Source organism: Perna viridis, chromosome 1 (assembly GCF_037379345.1).
Source record: "Perna viridis isolate PV_CMFRI_1.1 ecotype Kerala chromosome 1, ASM3737934v1, whole genome shotgun sequence".
NCBI lineage: Eukaryota > Metazoa > Mollusca > Bivalvia > Mytilida > Mytilidae > Perna > Perna viridis.
This window is the reverse complement of record NC_142445.1, coordinates 53,478,116-53,495,573: the sequence shown is the minus strand read 5'-3', so window position 1 is coordinate 53,495,573 and position 17,458 is coordinate 53,478,116. Positions and strand designations below refer to the sequence as shown.

Genomic DNA, 17,458 nt, shown 5'->3' with positions numbered 1-17,458 from the left:
AATACAAACTAACTCATTAAAAAAAGTCATCTTCATTTCAAAACTCAACATTCAAAGCAATAATTTAAAAAAAACTTGTTACAGCATAAAACTTGAAAAAAGACTGCAACCTGAGAAAAAAAAAATTATCTGTTCATAGGTACTTAAAATAAGTTCATTCAAAATTTATAATATAAGTTTGATAGAAATTCTTTATAATGTAAACATTGTAAAATTTAAAAAAAAGGGGGATGAAGGAAAAATATTTCTACAAAATTATCCTAAAATTTAACCCCAAAAAAAATTCATAATATCTACCTGAATTAAGTCATAGTCCTCCGAGTACATAATATTATATAAACAGGATGCTAAAGTAGCAACGGATATAGACAGAGGAAACACCATTACCACTTTGTAAGGTCAACAGAGGAGACCTTCAACCATAGATTTAATTGATTCCCATCATATTTAATTGAAAATGATATTTTGACAAGTGATTTTTTTCTCTACCATAATTACAACAGAACATGCACTTGATGTAAATGTAAACTGTTCACGATGATAATCTACAAGGCCAACCTCAGTCTTCATAGTGACCTGGGAATAAACATGACATGCTGATTTTTCTAAGAACAACTTGGAAGTGTTACCTGCTGATGGATAGAACAGAAAGTTCATATACTTCTCTGCAGTCTAAAATTAAGGCTACAAAAGTCAATAAAAGAACAGCGTTCCTATGTCCCCCACGTAAAAAAAGGTGCGGAAAACTTTAAATTCAATGAAATTTTCTAAGTCAAAGGGCCATAACTTCTGTAAAAATTATTCAAAGGTAACCAAAGTCGAACTTAATCTGTAACTCTTTATAATAAGGCTACATACCAAAAACAAACTTCTTTGGTAGGAGCATTACAAAAAAAGTGTGGAAAATGCAGACAGGCGGACAGACTGACACATGGACAGGTGGACACCCGGTATTTCCATGTTCCCTCACAACGCATTGTGGGGGACAACAAATATCATTTACAACTTAGATAAAGGTGTAATATTCTCACTAAAATCTGTCTTCTATATTTAAACAAGTACTACCTTTAAAAAAAGATAGCAGACGTAGTAAAATTTTCTTTTTTTTATTTCTAAGTATCTACATTTCTTTCAAGAAAATAACACATGGCACGCAATTACAAATTTTCGAAACATTTTTTCGAAAGCCATGAAGTTATCAGTATTTGGCCAATCGGGAAACAGAATCACGATCGGATGTCTTGTGTTTCCATAGAAGAGCGTCCTTAAGGTGAAAGGTTAAAAAGTTAATCTAATACCGAATGCGTCGGAAAAAATGACAGATTCACTCCATTACATCATATTATTTCCATCTAAAATTTGCATAAATATGTAAACTTTTGAAAATTTGAAAAATAAACCTAAAAACTGAATTCTCATCTCACAAGTGTTTCAGCTTTAGATAATAATAGATGAACTTATTACAAAAAATGCTTCTAAAAGTTTTTGGCAAAAATATTTAAATTAATTTTTGCTAGCATTTTTCCCTGTTTAAATCACCACAACTTTTTCTTGTTTTTTTTTTTGGTTTTTTTTCTTTTGGCACTCTTGCGTTCATTTGAAATTTTAAAAGTTATAGTTAATAGCATGGTAACAATCATCAAATCTTAAGTTATTTGTGCTTGCCTTGTCACACATGAATTTGATATGGACGGAAGTATCGGGGAAATTTCAAGTGTCTGAATGTCAAAGATAAGTCATGTAAATCTACAGTTATCCCCTTTTCTAAAATTCATGTTTAATTATTCTGACTGTCATTGTCTCTTTATTATAACCTTTTAACAACATTCAAAATAAGCATATTAAATTGTATCTCTTTAACTCATTATAAACTTCCTTATTCACTTTTCTTTATTAAGTAATATAAAAAAGGAATCGAAGTTCATCTAAATGAACCAATATCTAAGGTAAAATAAAGCACAACTGACATTAATTGGTCAGAAACATGTTTAACCAAGTGGATCATAAAGTTGACTGTTTATAGAGGTCTTTAAGTACAGCAATGCTGACAGGGTTGGTAACCATTAAACCAGTAGTACAAAGTTCTTAACCAAAGTTTTTTTTAAGGGCAACTTGAACTTTGAGTGTCCATATCAATAATATCATAGGCGATGATAGAAGTCACTTGATTGGAACTACCTATGGCAAATGTATTGTTTTACTTTACAGATTCAAAAGCAGATACTACATCTCATCCCCAGGTAATAAGTAGTTAGAAAGAACAATGTTGGAAGCAAGACAATACTTGAGTATATAGTTGTGTTGTGGTAATCAATTTACTGGAAGCAAATGAACAATTTGGGGGGTAAATTAAAGATATGTATTATATTCAATAGAAATTTTTACAAGTTAATGTCACAAAATGTGGTGCCAAATCTCCCTCATCCTTAGTTCCTATGATATTTCTTAAATAAAAGTTGAAAAAAACTAACTCCAAATCCTTAGTTCTTGTGATAATTCTTACGTAAGAGTTAAAAAACTAACTCCAATGATTTTGCCACTTACCTTTGTCACATTTTGGTCCATACCATCCTGGCTCACATCCAGAGGGGCACTCTCCTGACAGCTGGTGGCAAATGTTGCCATCTCTACAGTGACCACAGAAGTTCTCACATTCATTTCCCCAGGTTTGATCAGCACATACTAAAACATATACCCAAGATACTTACATATCAACAGTAAATTCAAATTTTTTTTAGATGTAATTATTACTGTAAAAAAAATTAACTGGGAAGTCATCAATCACAATAAAAACCTCAGCAGTTATTTCTACCTTCTATTTGAAATAGTTAGTTTTAATTTGTGTTTTTCCCTTATGGCTCATTCTATAAAACACATGTACTATGTTTAATGGCTGACTAAGTCTTAATTGAGAAAAAAAAAGACATACTTGTGGGACATGATGGACAGATGAGTTGAAATGTCATACAGACAGACAGACTGATAATACATTAGTATCTTGGTAGTATATTTTTTCTCTACTAAGTACCAGGCTCTGTCAGAACCAGGCAATTTTTGAAATATGGTACACAGAAATAATCATATTTTGACAGTGTAATTTTACTATACCAACAGAATTAAGAAATAAAGGTCATTTTTCAATTTTACAAAAGTCTTTTAATTCAAAAAGTATTCAATACATAAATTTCTTCAGTTTTGTAGATACAAGATAGTGGTTAAAAAAACTGGTAAGCATAGGTGAGTAGGGTTCAACACAAATAGTGGTCAGATAGTCCTGTACCTACCTAATCTGAGAAAGGTCTACCTTGAAATTTGAATTGGTAGTCCTTTTGGACTACTTAAAATTATTTTTCATTATATTAGTCTTAAAAACAGGTTAGCAAAAAAAAACCATTTGGAGACTAATTGATTATCAAAAAGTCCTGTGGGCTACCTTGCATGATAAGTTAGTGTCAAACCCTGGGTGAGCAACAGGAGTATATTTGAACGTAACTTTGAAGGGATGGGTTTTATCAAGATTTTAGAATTTACCAATTTTATCAAATTCTTACTGAGACTAGAACTAAAATGGAAATGAAGCTTTATATGAGAATGAAACTATCAGTTACATGATTAACAACTGATTGTGTTTCACTTCATAGAAGACCTAGCATCACCTTTTCTCTTACTTTCAAGGGTAAATATTGTCAGTGTTATGGCCTTAGATGTAGTTATAATCAAAGATTCATTAAAACAGACTGAATGTAAACTGACTTACAGTCACACTTTAAGCCCAGACAGGACATATCTCATCCAGTTATAGAATCATTCCTTTCCATATGGCTATCAAAATCCAAGCATTAAAATGAAATCTTCATGCAGAACTATTTGATCAATTAATGTGTATATAGTCTTATACTTTTTTATTTCCTAGTTTCAGATTTCAAATAGAAACGTTTTTCCTGAGGGTGTGTATATCATTAAATAACATACCATAAGCTTCCACTTCACAAATTCTAAGTTCTTTTGGTTCAGTCTTTTTAATGAGGTATAAATGTTGACCTGCAGTATTACAGTCTAAATTTAGTACTCCGCTTGTAGGGAAATCCCCATTATGGGAATGACAAATGACAGCATCTTTCAGGACTGTTGTGTTTCCCAATTTTATTTCCAGACCATTTGGCCATTTTCTCTCTGACAAAGCACCTGTTTAAATTAGAAATAAGTACATGTACTGTTACTGTTAAATCCCCCTATTTGCATTAATTAAAGTAAAAACATTTGGGAAACAATCCGGAATTTAAAGCTGTGTGAAAGTAGAGTAAAAGCAGAGAATTCGAAAAAAAGACAGCATGAAAATTTCCTATTTTACAGTATATGGCTTAAAGATTTAAAAATAAAAACAAACAAAACAAGTCTTAATTTTAAGTAACAAGACATGAGAAGTACTGAAAAAAATAGAAACCATTTATAAACAGTACAACAGAAAAAGAAAAATGGCTCTGGACAAAAACAAATGTAGGGATCTGGTCTTAGCATTAAAACACATATCATAGATGGATATGAACTGATAATGAAACAGAAAAATCAAAATTTTCTATTTCTAGAACTATAAAAAATATTTGTATATTTTTTTAACTTACGATTTGGTATATCATAAATGGTAATATGATGTAGTTTTTCAGGATCACCTAAATCTATTTTCAGTCGTTGTGTATCCATCCCACTAACAGACAGGCAGGTATTCTCTCGATCACCATCAACCAACTGGTGAGCCATTTCATTTGGAAATTTTCTTAACCTTGCAGGCCGATTTAATGCCACATTTACTGAAAATTTGTTTAAATTTATGAAAATTTACTTTCAATATACAATTTGTCTAAAAAGGACATAATAAGCCAATTGATATTGAGATAGGAAGGAAAACTTTATGAGATTATAGATCGTAGAAATGAAAATATAAAAAGTAGGGATGCTGTCCAATCGGAAGCTGTCTTCACATTTCATGCAGATCCAAATATTTACAAAAAGGCCTGGGGCAGTGATTCCAATAGAGATATGGACTCCAGGATATCATTTGCTATTTTTTGTAAATTTCTACACAAACTTATAAACAAAAGGGTGACTCAAACCCCAACCATCGTGATGTTTCCATTGCCTCTTGCATTTCAGAATAGTAGCATTTTTTTTGCATTAGACTGTTATGCTGAAATGGTACATTATATTATTTATATCCTACATCCCTCTTAAACACTGAATCAAACATTTTTGGCATGTAATCTTGATTAATCACAAACTGTACAAAAAAGGCACCTTCCCCAGCTCTGTGATTAATTTTGTTTAAGGCCCTTATTTTAGTCATGGTTCTGCCCTAGAAATTCCTTTAATATCTTGAGCGTTGGTTTTACCACAGATACGAATGTTTATACCAGTACCAAACTTACAAAGAACTATAAGTCATAATAAACAAATTCAAACATCCTTACACTATTGAAATTTTGCTTTAGCAAAATTTATACCTTTATAAAATGGTATTTGGGATTTTTCAAGAACATGAGAATATGAAAACTGTTACTATTTATATATTCATTAAAGATAAACATTATTTACATCACAGAACACAGATGCTTGATTTTTATAGTGATAACTGGGCTAGATTTTTCAGAGGTTATGGTTAGTTTATCTGTTTATAATATTCATATATCAGTAACAACAGCAGGAATGATAATGATAATGAACCTCTCTATAGAGATAAATAGCAAGCCAATCTCTAAAATAATTTCTTGAGTTATTCCAACCCCACACACTTAAGCACACATACTCATTTGACAGTTTGGTCCATTCCTTCCTTCTTTACAGAGATCACATGCTCCAGTGCTCTCATCACATGACAGTTCACAGTTACATTCATATTTACATTCTGGTCCAAAGTATCCATATGTACAACGTCCATCTGAAATATAAAATAATTAACTGCTGTTATCATACTTTGTTAAAATTCCATCTCATTGTCATGATGCACCAATATGAGTTCCTGTCTCTTCCAAAAAGAACAAAAATTACGGCTAAGATAAGGTCTGTTTGAGTGGGAAGAAGTACAAAAATACTAGTTCAAGACGCTTAAATCTCCATTTCTCATTACTCATGGAATGTGAAATATATTACAGGGAAATTACTTTTATCAGTTGATTTCTGTCAAAGTTTCTTGAAAAACTTTTTTTTGGATAACAAAAATTTATATATTTCAGCAGCAATAGCTACATTCATCGTTGGACGAAGTGACTGCCTTGAAATTTGCTATAAATGTGTTTGTACCATTTGTAAAGCATTTCCTAATTTACTTTTCTACAAACTTAAAAATGCTGTTTCCCTGGTAATAGCTGAACTACCGTATAAACTCACGTATAAGTCAGATTTTGGGAGTAAATTTCAAGTTGCTAAGAGGGGTTCCAACTTATAAGTATGATCTTGGCAGAGGGTTAAAAATTCTAGTTGGAGAAAGTGGGAAAATCAAGCTATTGACACGAAAATGACACCTACCTTTAACAGTCAGATCGGCGCCATACTTGTATATTGTAAAAGTCGACCTATTTGTCATATTTGTTATTGTTGTGTATGCTCATAAAGTGAAGATATAAATGAATACATACATTAGGAAATTTCAATTTATTGGAGAGAAAAAAAAAGGTAACACCACATTATTACTAACTTCCCCAAGCTTGCTGACAAACTATCAATGTCACAGCTAATAGCAACTATTCTGATTTCTTAATGTGCCATCATTGCCTGAGAGACAGGCTTTTTGGACCAAAGTTATAAAAAAAAGTATCTTATACGCAGCCTGAAAAAGTTATATTTCTGATATCCAGATCTTATTAAAAAATATTCTGTTTCTGACAAACAGATTATAGATGATGAGTTCTTATAGTGTCAACGAATTTATTTTCTGTATTTTTTATTTGTATCATATATATTATTTTCTTCTTGAAACATTTTTGCCACAAGACTTATTTTGAAGTTTGTATCTTCTTTGTTTAACTAAAATTGTATTTAGTTCTTTTTATTTTCATATATTTAATGTTCATATCTTCTGTACTGTTTTGACTACTGGTTTAACCAGTTTTGACCAATGGCAATTTTATGCTGTCCATTTGTATTGTAATAGACCAGAAATAATGATAAATTTTAATGCAAGGAGGAGGTTTCGCACACAATAAAACCTGTTTATCCCACCAATTTCATCAGAAATGCCAGAACAAAGTCAGGACCATAGCAATGGTTTACAACTTTTCAGTTTTCCTCTGATATTGCCATTTGTAATATAAAATTTCTTTTTTTGACTATTGCCTAGAGTTTATCAGTTTGAAAATTTTATTATTACCTTTCAGGCCGAAGGACTTGAAGCCAGACCAGAAAATTATTTATGTTGGTCAATATGCTTTTAGGACATCACTGAAGAAAATTATTACTGGATGTTTGACCGAGAATTTTCCTGAAGCCTGTTATTATACATAAACTTCCTCTTTACTACTTTTTTTCTACCTTCCTACATGCAACATTTCTTTTTGATATACATGGATCAGACAAAAATGGAATTAGAAAAGTAAGTTCATGCTGATTTTATCCTGTCATGCAACATATGTTTAAATTATCTTTTGTCTTGAATAACAAAAACAGGAAGGTATGTAATATAAAATTAGTTTGATATACCAATTATTTAAATTCAATACATTATCCATCCGTTTTTGGTGTAATTATAGTTTAGTTAATAAAATTACTTCAGGAATAGTTATGGACAGCAAACAGAGATAATTTACTTTAAATGAGGCATAAAAGTACTAAGCCTTAAAGAAATGTCTAATTTTGTATCATAAACATTTATGATTGTTTTATCTTGAAAAAGTAAATATTATATTTAATGAGAACAATCATAAAATTCTGAACAAAAAATTATTTCAATTTGTTTTTAGACTTTCAATCATTAAAATACATAGATCAATAATATATTTAGCTTATTAGATTGAGACAAATGGATTATCAGATTTTTCAATGAAGAAAGTTAAATGACAATTTTTTAATACAGCATTCAGAAATCTGATATTCCATGTAAGACTTGCTTTCTCTAAATTCTCTCAACAACGAAATACAATCAAAGTCAACCTTTTGATGTAACATTATTCAGAAAAACAACTTGTTTTGGTGACATTACAATGGATTTTAAATCAATCACCTGCTGAGAATCACAGGCACTTGGGTCCAGGATTTTTTTTTAAATTTTATATTACTTTTTCAAAAAAACAATAATACAAAACAAAAAATCAAAAAACAACAATAAAAAAATTTTGTGTAGACTATATATATATCATTGGAAACATAGTAATTATATACCACATAATGTGCTGTTATTCTACAGAACATAAGATCTGGTCCATAGAATTTCTTGAAAATGTTATATTCCTTAGTGTATATGTAAATTTTAGGAAATAAAATTTGGGGGTCAACAGACTCATCTATTCACTATAAACAAATAAACATACTAAACATGTTACAAAAAAATATATAAAAGCACTATGTCCCCATGTTTTATGGGCGATGTTACTTGGCTCGGCTCTAAATCCTGGATTTCAACAACAAAAGTAATATTTCACTAGAAATCAATGATGCAATGAATTTCAGTTTAAGATTCAGTCATTATAAATGTCTAACCATATCCAAGAAATAGCATGACAATTGCTGGAAAAAAAATTGACCAGGTTGAAAAAAATAAGTTTTCTGATATATTATTTTAACAGATGTGACATTATTTGGAATGTGGAAGACTCTTTTCTTTCATAATGTTTTGTCTTGAAAAGGCAATGCAATGTGCATGGTTCCTATTATAAATTGCATGTAATCAGCTTTCAACACCTTAAGGTCATGGTTTAGTATAGGGTCTGTCCAAGAATTTTAAGGTAGATAATACCTATTACATGGCACATTCTTTTCTGTCATCTGGCAAATCATACAGACATATATATTTTCAATTAACTACTATTGTTTAAATGATATAAAAATAATGTGTCCAAAACATTTTAAAAGAATTATTTTCATAGAATTTCGTTTGGTAATATTACAAATATGAACTACAAAGAGACATTTTCAAAGGGAGATAATTGGTGGGAAAATAATTTCATATTTCATAGGGGAGATAATTGGTTCGAAAATGTTCTACAGAAATGTATTTGGAGTTGTTACATGAAAAAAGAGTCTGGTCACCCCATTTTTTTTTAAATATGAAAGAATGTCAGTTAATTGTTCTTTACATAAATTTATAAGAAATTTCATCTACCAGTTTTTTTATAGTGTGAGAAGAAGTGAAAATTCCCCAACAGAATCCATATAAAATGTTGGAAGAAACTACCATTTGAAGGCTCAATTATCTCAAAATCAAATACAGGAACTAATGTTTTTACATTAAAATTCAAGGTCATTAAAAACAAACTAGGAAATTCTGTCCACTAGAAATATTAAGTATTATCTACCTTAAAACAAATTTGAACATTCAATTTGATTCTCTGCATAAGTCACCAGGATATATGTGGCATTCATGTACTGAATCTTTACCTTAAACCGAAAGTTGAATGGTATATCAGTCATTCTGTTCAAGAAGTGTTTAATACATTCAAACTATATTCACCATTTTAAAACAAGATTTATCACATTAAAGTAACATTTAACACATTAAAAATAGGGTTTGTAAGTCTATTCACATGACTCCTTTGTTTCAGGAGATTGGGTCTTAGTCTACCATTCAAATGCATGAAGATTGGCCATTTACAGACCATTGAGTTCAGTATTAAAAGCAAAACATCTTTTTGTGTAAAAATACCAATTAAAAATTACAAATCTCCAGTTTTACATCATGAAAATGTTAAGAAAAGCATAAAATATCAGATTTTGCATTGTAATGCAGTGTTTTGAGATGCCAGAATAAAACAATAAGATGCAAATCGATCTTTGGGTTTCCTTACGTTCTTCATTGAAAAATCCAGAAAGGAAAATGAAACTAGAAGGAGACTTACAAACCCTATTGACATGTTGGTTCATTAAGTTTTGACATGAACTGCCTTCCATAGAATAATCACATGCGAGATTTTCAGTATTTACAAAACATGCATCCACTGTCTCTCAGATTTAGCTTCTGTCTAAAAAAATATTTGAATACATATATTTTCAGACGTGCTACAATGAAATTGAAAATGCAGTCCCTTTAAAGTATAGTCTACGACTACATTATAACCCATCTATGATTACAGAAAAGAACAAACTTTGACGAATTTACCACTGATCACAATGACGACGTAAGAGCTCTAACAGTAAATTCTTGACATAAAGCTAACCTTCATATGAATTATTGCAAATCGCCGTGTTGCCGACATGGTATCACATGCAATGTATGAGAAGAATATGCGTACCGGAAATATCAATACTAAAGGCTAAAAACCACTAATTCCACTTTCCATAGGCTTATATGCTAATTTCACAATATTCAATGGCTTCTCTGGACTTTACCTTAACTTTAACCTGCAGAGGACTATATATCAGCACGATTCTACATATGTCAGCTCACAATCCTCAGAATGGCATGTGGGGTTAGCAGACTTGCAGTGCAGTACTGGTCACCGGAAGTGAAGGGTCTATAAATAGCATGGGAAATCCCAGTGTTTTCACAAGATAGGGGTATATTTAAAAATCATTATGGAGATTAGGCTTCACATCACAAGAAGCAAAATGCACCTATAAAATGTACAGAAATGTTTTTCCTTTCAGAAACTGTTTAAATTTTTTAAATAAGATGAGAACTTTTTTCACAGCACTATGAGGAACAGGGGTAATTTTTGCGTAGGACTATTTTTGCGTACGTTCCGAATGCTCATTGGTTGAATTGGTGGTCTATAACCTAAAGAGTCACTTTTTGTCTTAGAAAAAATAAATAACTATACAGGTATCTTCCTACACACATACTGAATGCATTTGCAAAGTTTCAGTGAAATGTGACAAGCACTTTTTTAAATATTTGATTTTTAAATATAGGGTAATCAAGTTGTGCGAGCAAAAAAGTGACAATATTCTACCATACTTAAATGCATTAAATATTTGCAAAGAACTTTTTCTGACTTTTCAAATAAAAAATATCAATCACAACTTGTTTTTTAACAATATTAATGAAGAAATAGTTTTAAAAGTAATCATTTTCTGAGAAATTGGTCTATTTTTAAAAAATTATTTCTGACATGCCTCCCCCTTTTTCTTGATCACATGTCAAAAATCCTAAATCTTTAAATTTTCACAAAAGGTGATATATTTGGCTTTAAATTTGTAAATACAGTGTTTTCACATTAAAACATGACCAGTAAAGGGCACCTAAAGCAAAAAAAGTACTCAATAATGGATTTTCCATGTTGCCATAGGGGAATGCTGATATGACCTTAACCGCAGTAATGAAAGTGAGTTTTTCCTCATTTCTAACCTAATTTTTGCTCAAATCTACACAAAACTTGATTTCAAGTGCTTATTACCACCATATTTAGGTAAATATAGCCCTCAAAGTTTAATATTTGATATTTTTACTAAATTTTCTACACTTTTTACAAGATAGGACATAAAAATCAGCCAAAAAGACCAATTTTCCATAATTTGGACCTATAACTTAAAAAAATGCATATTTTGAAGGATTTTTGTAGTGTATTCCTCTCATGGCAAAGTTAACAAGATCTTCAAGTAGTTTAAAGCTATTTCAAGAAACTTTTCATCTTGCCATGGCTTCATCTTAAGGCTAAAAACCACTAATTCCACTTTCCATAGGCTTATATGCTAATTTCACAATATTCAATGGCTTCTCTGGACTTTACCTTAACTTTAACCTGCAGAGGACTATATATCAGCACGATTCTACATATGTCAGCTCACAATCCTCAGAATGGCATGTGGGGTTAGCAGACTTGCAGTGCAGTACTGGTCACCGGAAGTGAAGGGTCTATAAATAGCATGGGAAATCCCAGTGTTTTCACAAGATAGGGGTATATTTAAAAATCATTATGGAGATTAGGCTTCACATCACAAGAAGCAAAATGCACCTATAAAATGTACAGAAATGTTTTTCCTTTCAGAAACTGTTTAAATTTTTTAAATAAGATGAGAACTTTTTTCACAGCACTATGAGGAACAGGGGTAATTTTTGCGTAGGACTATTTTTGCGTACGTTCCGAATGCTCATTGGTTGAATTGGTGGTCTATAACCTAAAGAGTCACTTTTTGTCTTAGAAAAAATAAATAACTATACAGGTATCTTCCTACACACATACTGAATGCATTTGCAAAGTTTCAGTGAAATGTGACAAGCACTTTTTTAAATATTTGATTTTTAAATATAGGGTAATCAAGTTGTGCGAGCAAAAAAGTGACAATATTCTACCATACTTAAATGCATTAAATATTTGCAAAGAACTTTTTCTGACTTTTCAAATAAAAAATATCAATCACAACTTGTTTTTTAACAATATTAATGAAGAAATAGTTTTAAAAGTAATCATTTTCTGAGAAATTGGTCTATTTTTAAAAAATTATTTCTGACATGCCTCCCCCTTTTTCTTGATCACATGTCAAAAATCCTAAATCTTTAAATTTTCACAAAAGGTGATATATTTGGCTTTAAATTTGTAAATACAGTGTTTTCACATTAAAACATGACCAGTAAAGGGCACCTAAAGCAAAAAAAGTACTCAATAATGGATTTTCCATGTTGCCATAGGGGAATGCTGATATGACCTTAACCGCAGTAATGAAAGTGAGTTTTTCCTCATTTCTAACCTAATTTTTGCTCAAATCTACACAAAACTTGATTTCAAGTGCTTATTACCACCATATTTAGGTAAATATAGCCCTCAAAGTTTAATATTTGATATTTTTACTAAATTTTCTACACTTTTTACAAGATAGGACATAAAAATCAGCCAAAAAGACCAATTTTCCATAATTTGGACCTATAACTTAAAAAAATGCATATTTTGAAGGATTTTTGTAGTGTATTCCTCTCATGGCAAAGTTAACAAGATCTTCAAGTAGTTTAAAGCTATTTCAAGAAACTTTTCATCTTGCCATGGCTTCATCTTAAGGCTAAAAACCACTAATTCCACTTTCCATAGGCTTATATGCTAATTTCACAATATTCAATGGCTTCTCTGGACTTTACCTTAACTTTAACCTGCAGAGGACTATATATCAGCACGATTCTACATATGTCAGCTCACAATCCTCAGAATGGCATGTGGGGTTAGCAGACTTGCAGTGCAGTACTGGTCACCGGAAGTGAAGGGTCTATAAATAGCATGGGAAATCCCAGTGTTTTCACAAGATAGGGGTATATTTAAAAATCATTATGGAGATTAGGCTTCACATCACAAGAAGCAAAATGCACCTATAAAATGTACAGAAATGTTTTTCCTTTCAGAAACTGTTTAAATTTTTTAAATAAGATGAGAACTTTTTTCACAGCACTATGAGGAACAGGGGTAATTTTTGCGTAGGACTATTTTTGCGTACGTTCCGAATGCTCATTGGTTGAATTGGTGGTCTATAACCTAAAGAGTCACTTTTTGTCTTAGAAAAAATAAATAACTATACAGGTATCTTCCTACACACATACTGAATGCATTTGCAAAGTTTCAGTGAAATGTGACAAGCACTTTTTTAAATATTTGATTTTTAAATATAGGGTAATCAAGTTGTGCGAGCAAAAAAGTGACAATATTCTACCATACTTAAATGCATTAAATATTTGCAAAGAACTTTTTCTGACTTTTCAAATAAAAAATATCAATCACAACTTGTTTTTTAACAATATTAATGAAGAAATAGTTTTAAAAGTAATCATTTTCTGAGAAATTGGTCTATTTTTAAAAAATTATTTCTGACATGCCTCCCCCTTTTTCTTGATCACATGTCAAAAATCCTAAATCTTTAAATTTTCACAAAAGGTGATATATTTGGCTTTAAATTTGTAAATACAGTGTTTTCACATTAAAACATGACCAGTAAAGGGCACCTAAAGCAAAAAAAGTACTCAATAATGGATTTTCCATGTTGCCATAGGGGAATGCTGATATGACCTTAACCGCAGTAATGAAAGTGAGTTTTTCCTCATTTCTAACCTAATTTTTGCTCAAATCTACACAAAACTTGATTTCAAGTGCTTATTACCACCATATTTAGGTAAATATAGCCCTCAAAGTTTAATATTTGATATTTTTACTAAATTTTCTACACTTTTTACAAGATAGGACATAAAAATCAGCCAAAAAGACCAATTTTCCATAATTTGGACCTATAACTTAAAAAAATGCATATTTTGAAGGATTTTTGTAGTGTATTCCTCTCATGGCAAAGTTAACAAGATCTTCAAGTAGTTTAAAGCTATTTCAAGAAACTTTTCATCTTGCCATGGCTTCATCTTAAAGAGTCACTTTTTGTCTTAGAAAAAATAAATAACTATACAGGTATCTTCCTACACACATACTGAATGCATTTGCAAAGTTTCAGTGAAATGTGACAAGCACTTTTTTAAATATTTGATTTTTAAATATAGGGTAATCAAGTTGTGCGAGCAAAAAAGTGACAATATTCTACCATACTTAAATGCATTAAATATTTGCAAAGAACTTTTTCTGACTTTTCAAATAAAAAATATCAATCACAACTTGTTTTTTAACAATATTAATGAAGAAATAGTTTTAAAAGTAATCATTTTCTGAGAAATTGGTCTATTTTTAAAAAATTATTTCTGACATGCCTCCCCCTTTTTCTTGATCACATGTCAAAAATCCTAAATCTTTAAATTTTCACAAAAGGTGATATATTTGGCTTTAAATTTGTAAATACAGTGTTTTCACATTAAAACATGACCAGTAAAGGGCACCTAAAGCAAAAAAAGTACTCAATAATGGATTTTCCATGTTGCCATAGGGGAATGCTGATATGACCTTAACCGCAGTAATGAAAGTGAGTTTTTCCTCATTTCTAACCTAATTTTTGCTCAAATCTACACAAAACTTGATTTCAAGTGCTTATTACCACCATATTTAGGTAAATATAGCCCTCAAAGTTTAATATTTGATATTTTTACTAAATTTTCTACACTTTTTACAAGATAGGACATAAAAATCAGCCAAAAAGACCAATTTTCCATAATTTGGACCTATAACTTAAAAAAATGCATATTTTGAAGGATTTTTGTAGTGTATTCCTCTCATGGCAAAGTTAACAAGATCTTCAAGTAGTTTAAAGCTATTTCAAGAAACTTTTCATCTTGCCATGGCTTCATCTTAAGGCTAAAAACCACTAATTCCACTTTCCATAGGCTTATATGCTAATTTCACAATATTCAATGGCTTCTCTGGACTTTACCTTAACTTTAACCTGCAGAGGACTATATATCAGCACGATTCTACATATGTCAGCTCACAATCCTCAGAATGGCATGTGGGGTTAGCAGACTTGCAGTGCAGTACTGGTCACCGGAAGTGAAGGGTCTATAAATAGCATGGGAAATCCCAGTGTTTTCACAAGATAGGGGTATATTTAAAAATCATTATGGAGATTAGGCTTCACATCACAAGAAGCAAAATGCACCTATAAAATGTACAGAAATGTTTTTCCTTTCAGAAACTGTTTAAATTTTTTAAATAAGATGAGAACTTTTTTCACAGCACTATGAGGAACAGGGGTAATTTTTGCGTAGGACTATTTTTGCGTACGTTCCGAATGCTCATTGGTTGAATTGGTGGTCTATAACCTAAAGAGTCACTTTTTGTCTTAGAAAAAATAAATAACTATACAGATATCTTCCTACACACATACTGAATGCATTTGCAAAGTTTCAGTGAAATGTGACAAGCACTTTTTTAAATATTTGATTTTTAAATATAGGGTAATCAAGTTGTGCGAGCAAAAAAGTGACAATATTCTACCATACTTAAATGCATTAAATATTTGCAAAGAACTTTTTCTGACTTTTCAAATAAAAAATATCAATCACAACTTGTTTTTTAACAATATTAATGAAGAAATAGTTTTAAAAGTAATCATTTTCTGAGAAATTGGTCTATTTTTAAAAAATTATTTCTGACATGCCTCCCCCTTTTTCTTGATCACATGTCAAAAATCCTAAATCTTTAAATTTTCACAAAAGGTGATATATTTGGCTTTAAATTTGTAAATACAGTGTTTTCACATTAAAACATGACCAGTAAAGGGCACCTAAAGCAAAAAAAGTACTCAATAATGGATTTTCCATGTTGCCATAGGGGAATGCTGATATGACCTTAACCGCAGTAATGAAAGTGAGTTTTTCCTCATTTCTAACCTAATTTTTGCTCAAATCTACACAAAACTTGATTTCAAGTGCTTATTACCACCATATTTAGGTAAATATAGCCCTCAAAGTTTAATATTTGATATTTTTACTAAATTTTCTACACTTTTTACAAGATAGGACATAAAAATCAGCCAAAAAGACCAATTTTCCATAATTTGGACCTATAACTTAAAAAAATGCATATTTTGAAGGATTTTTGTAGTGTATTCCTCTCATGGCAAAGTTAACAAGATCTTCAAGTAGTTTAAAGCTATTTCAAGAAACTTTTCATCTTGCCATGGCTTCATCTTAAGGCTAAAAACCACTAATTCCACTTTCCATAGGCTTATATGCTAATTTCACAATATTCAATGGCTTCTCTGGACTTTACCTTAACTTTAACCTGCAGAGGACTATATATCAGCACGATTCTACATATGTCAGCTCACAATCCTCAGAATGGCATGTGGGGTTAGCAGACTTGCAGTGCAGTACTGGTCACCGGAAGTGAAGGGTCTATAAATAGCATGGGAAATCCCAGTGTTTTCACAAGATAGGGGTATATTTAAAAATCATTATGGAGATTAGGCTTCACATCACAAGAAGCAAAATGCACCTATAAAATGTACAGAAATGTTTTTCCTTTCAGAAACTGTTTAAATTTTTTAAATAAGATGAGAACTTTTTTCACAGCACTATGAGGAACAGGGGTAATTTTTGCGTAGGACTATTTTTGCGTACGTTCCGAATGCTCATTGGTTGAATTGGTGGTCTATAACCTAAAGAGTCACTTTTTGTCTTAGAAAAAATAAATAACTATACAGGTATCTTCCTACACACATACTGAATGCATTTGCAAAGTTTCAGTGAAATGTGACAAGCACTTTTTTAAATATTTGATTTTTAAATATAGGGTAATCAAGTTGTGCGAGCAAAAAAGTGACAATATTCTACCATACTTAAATGCATTAAATATTTGCAAAGAACTTTTTCTGACTTTTCAAATAAAAAATATCAATCACAACTTGTTTTTTAACAATATTAATGAAGAAATAGTTTTAAAAGTAATCATTTTCTGAGAAATTGGTC

At 30.8% G+C, this 17,458-nt stretch overlaps 1 protein-coding gene across 4 annotated transcripts in view; it reads right to left on the bottom strand.

The window, feature by feature from the left end:
• LOC148629364 (uncharacterized) overlaps window positions 1–10,447 on the bottom strand; it is a 37,173-nt gene extending 26,726 nt beyond the window's left edge. For 3 of the 4 annotated variants that reach the window (XM_088549274.1, XM_088549276.1, XM_088549283.1), the window contains exons 1-5: window positions 10,359–10,447; window positions 5,801–5,932; window positions 4,623–4,808; window positions 3,973–4,185; window positions 2,545–2,682 (exon numbers count right to left, since the gene is read on the bottom strand). In XM_088549274.1, coding sequence (XP_088405400.1) covers window positions 2,545–2,682; window positions 3,973–4,185; window positions 4,623–4,808; window positions 5,801–5,804 — 541 coding nt within the window. In that variant the 5' untranslated portion in view covers window positions 5,805–5,932; window positions 10,359–10,447. Of the gene's footprint in view, window positions 1–2,544; window positions 2,683–3,757; window positions 3,871–3,972; window positions 4,186–4,622; window positions 4,809–5,800; window positions 5,933–10,358 lie in introns of those variants that run through there. The other variant, XM_088549287.1, reaches the window with a different exon arrangement.
• Window positions 10,448–17,458: the final 7,011 nt, after the last annotated feature.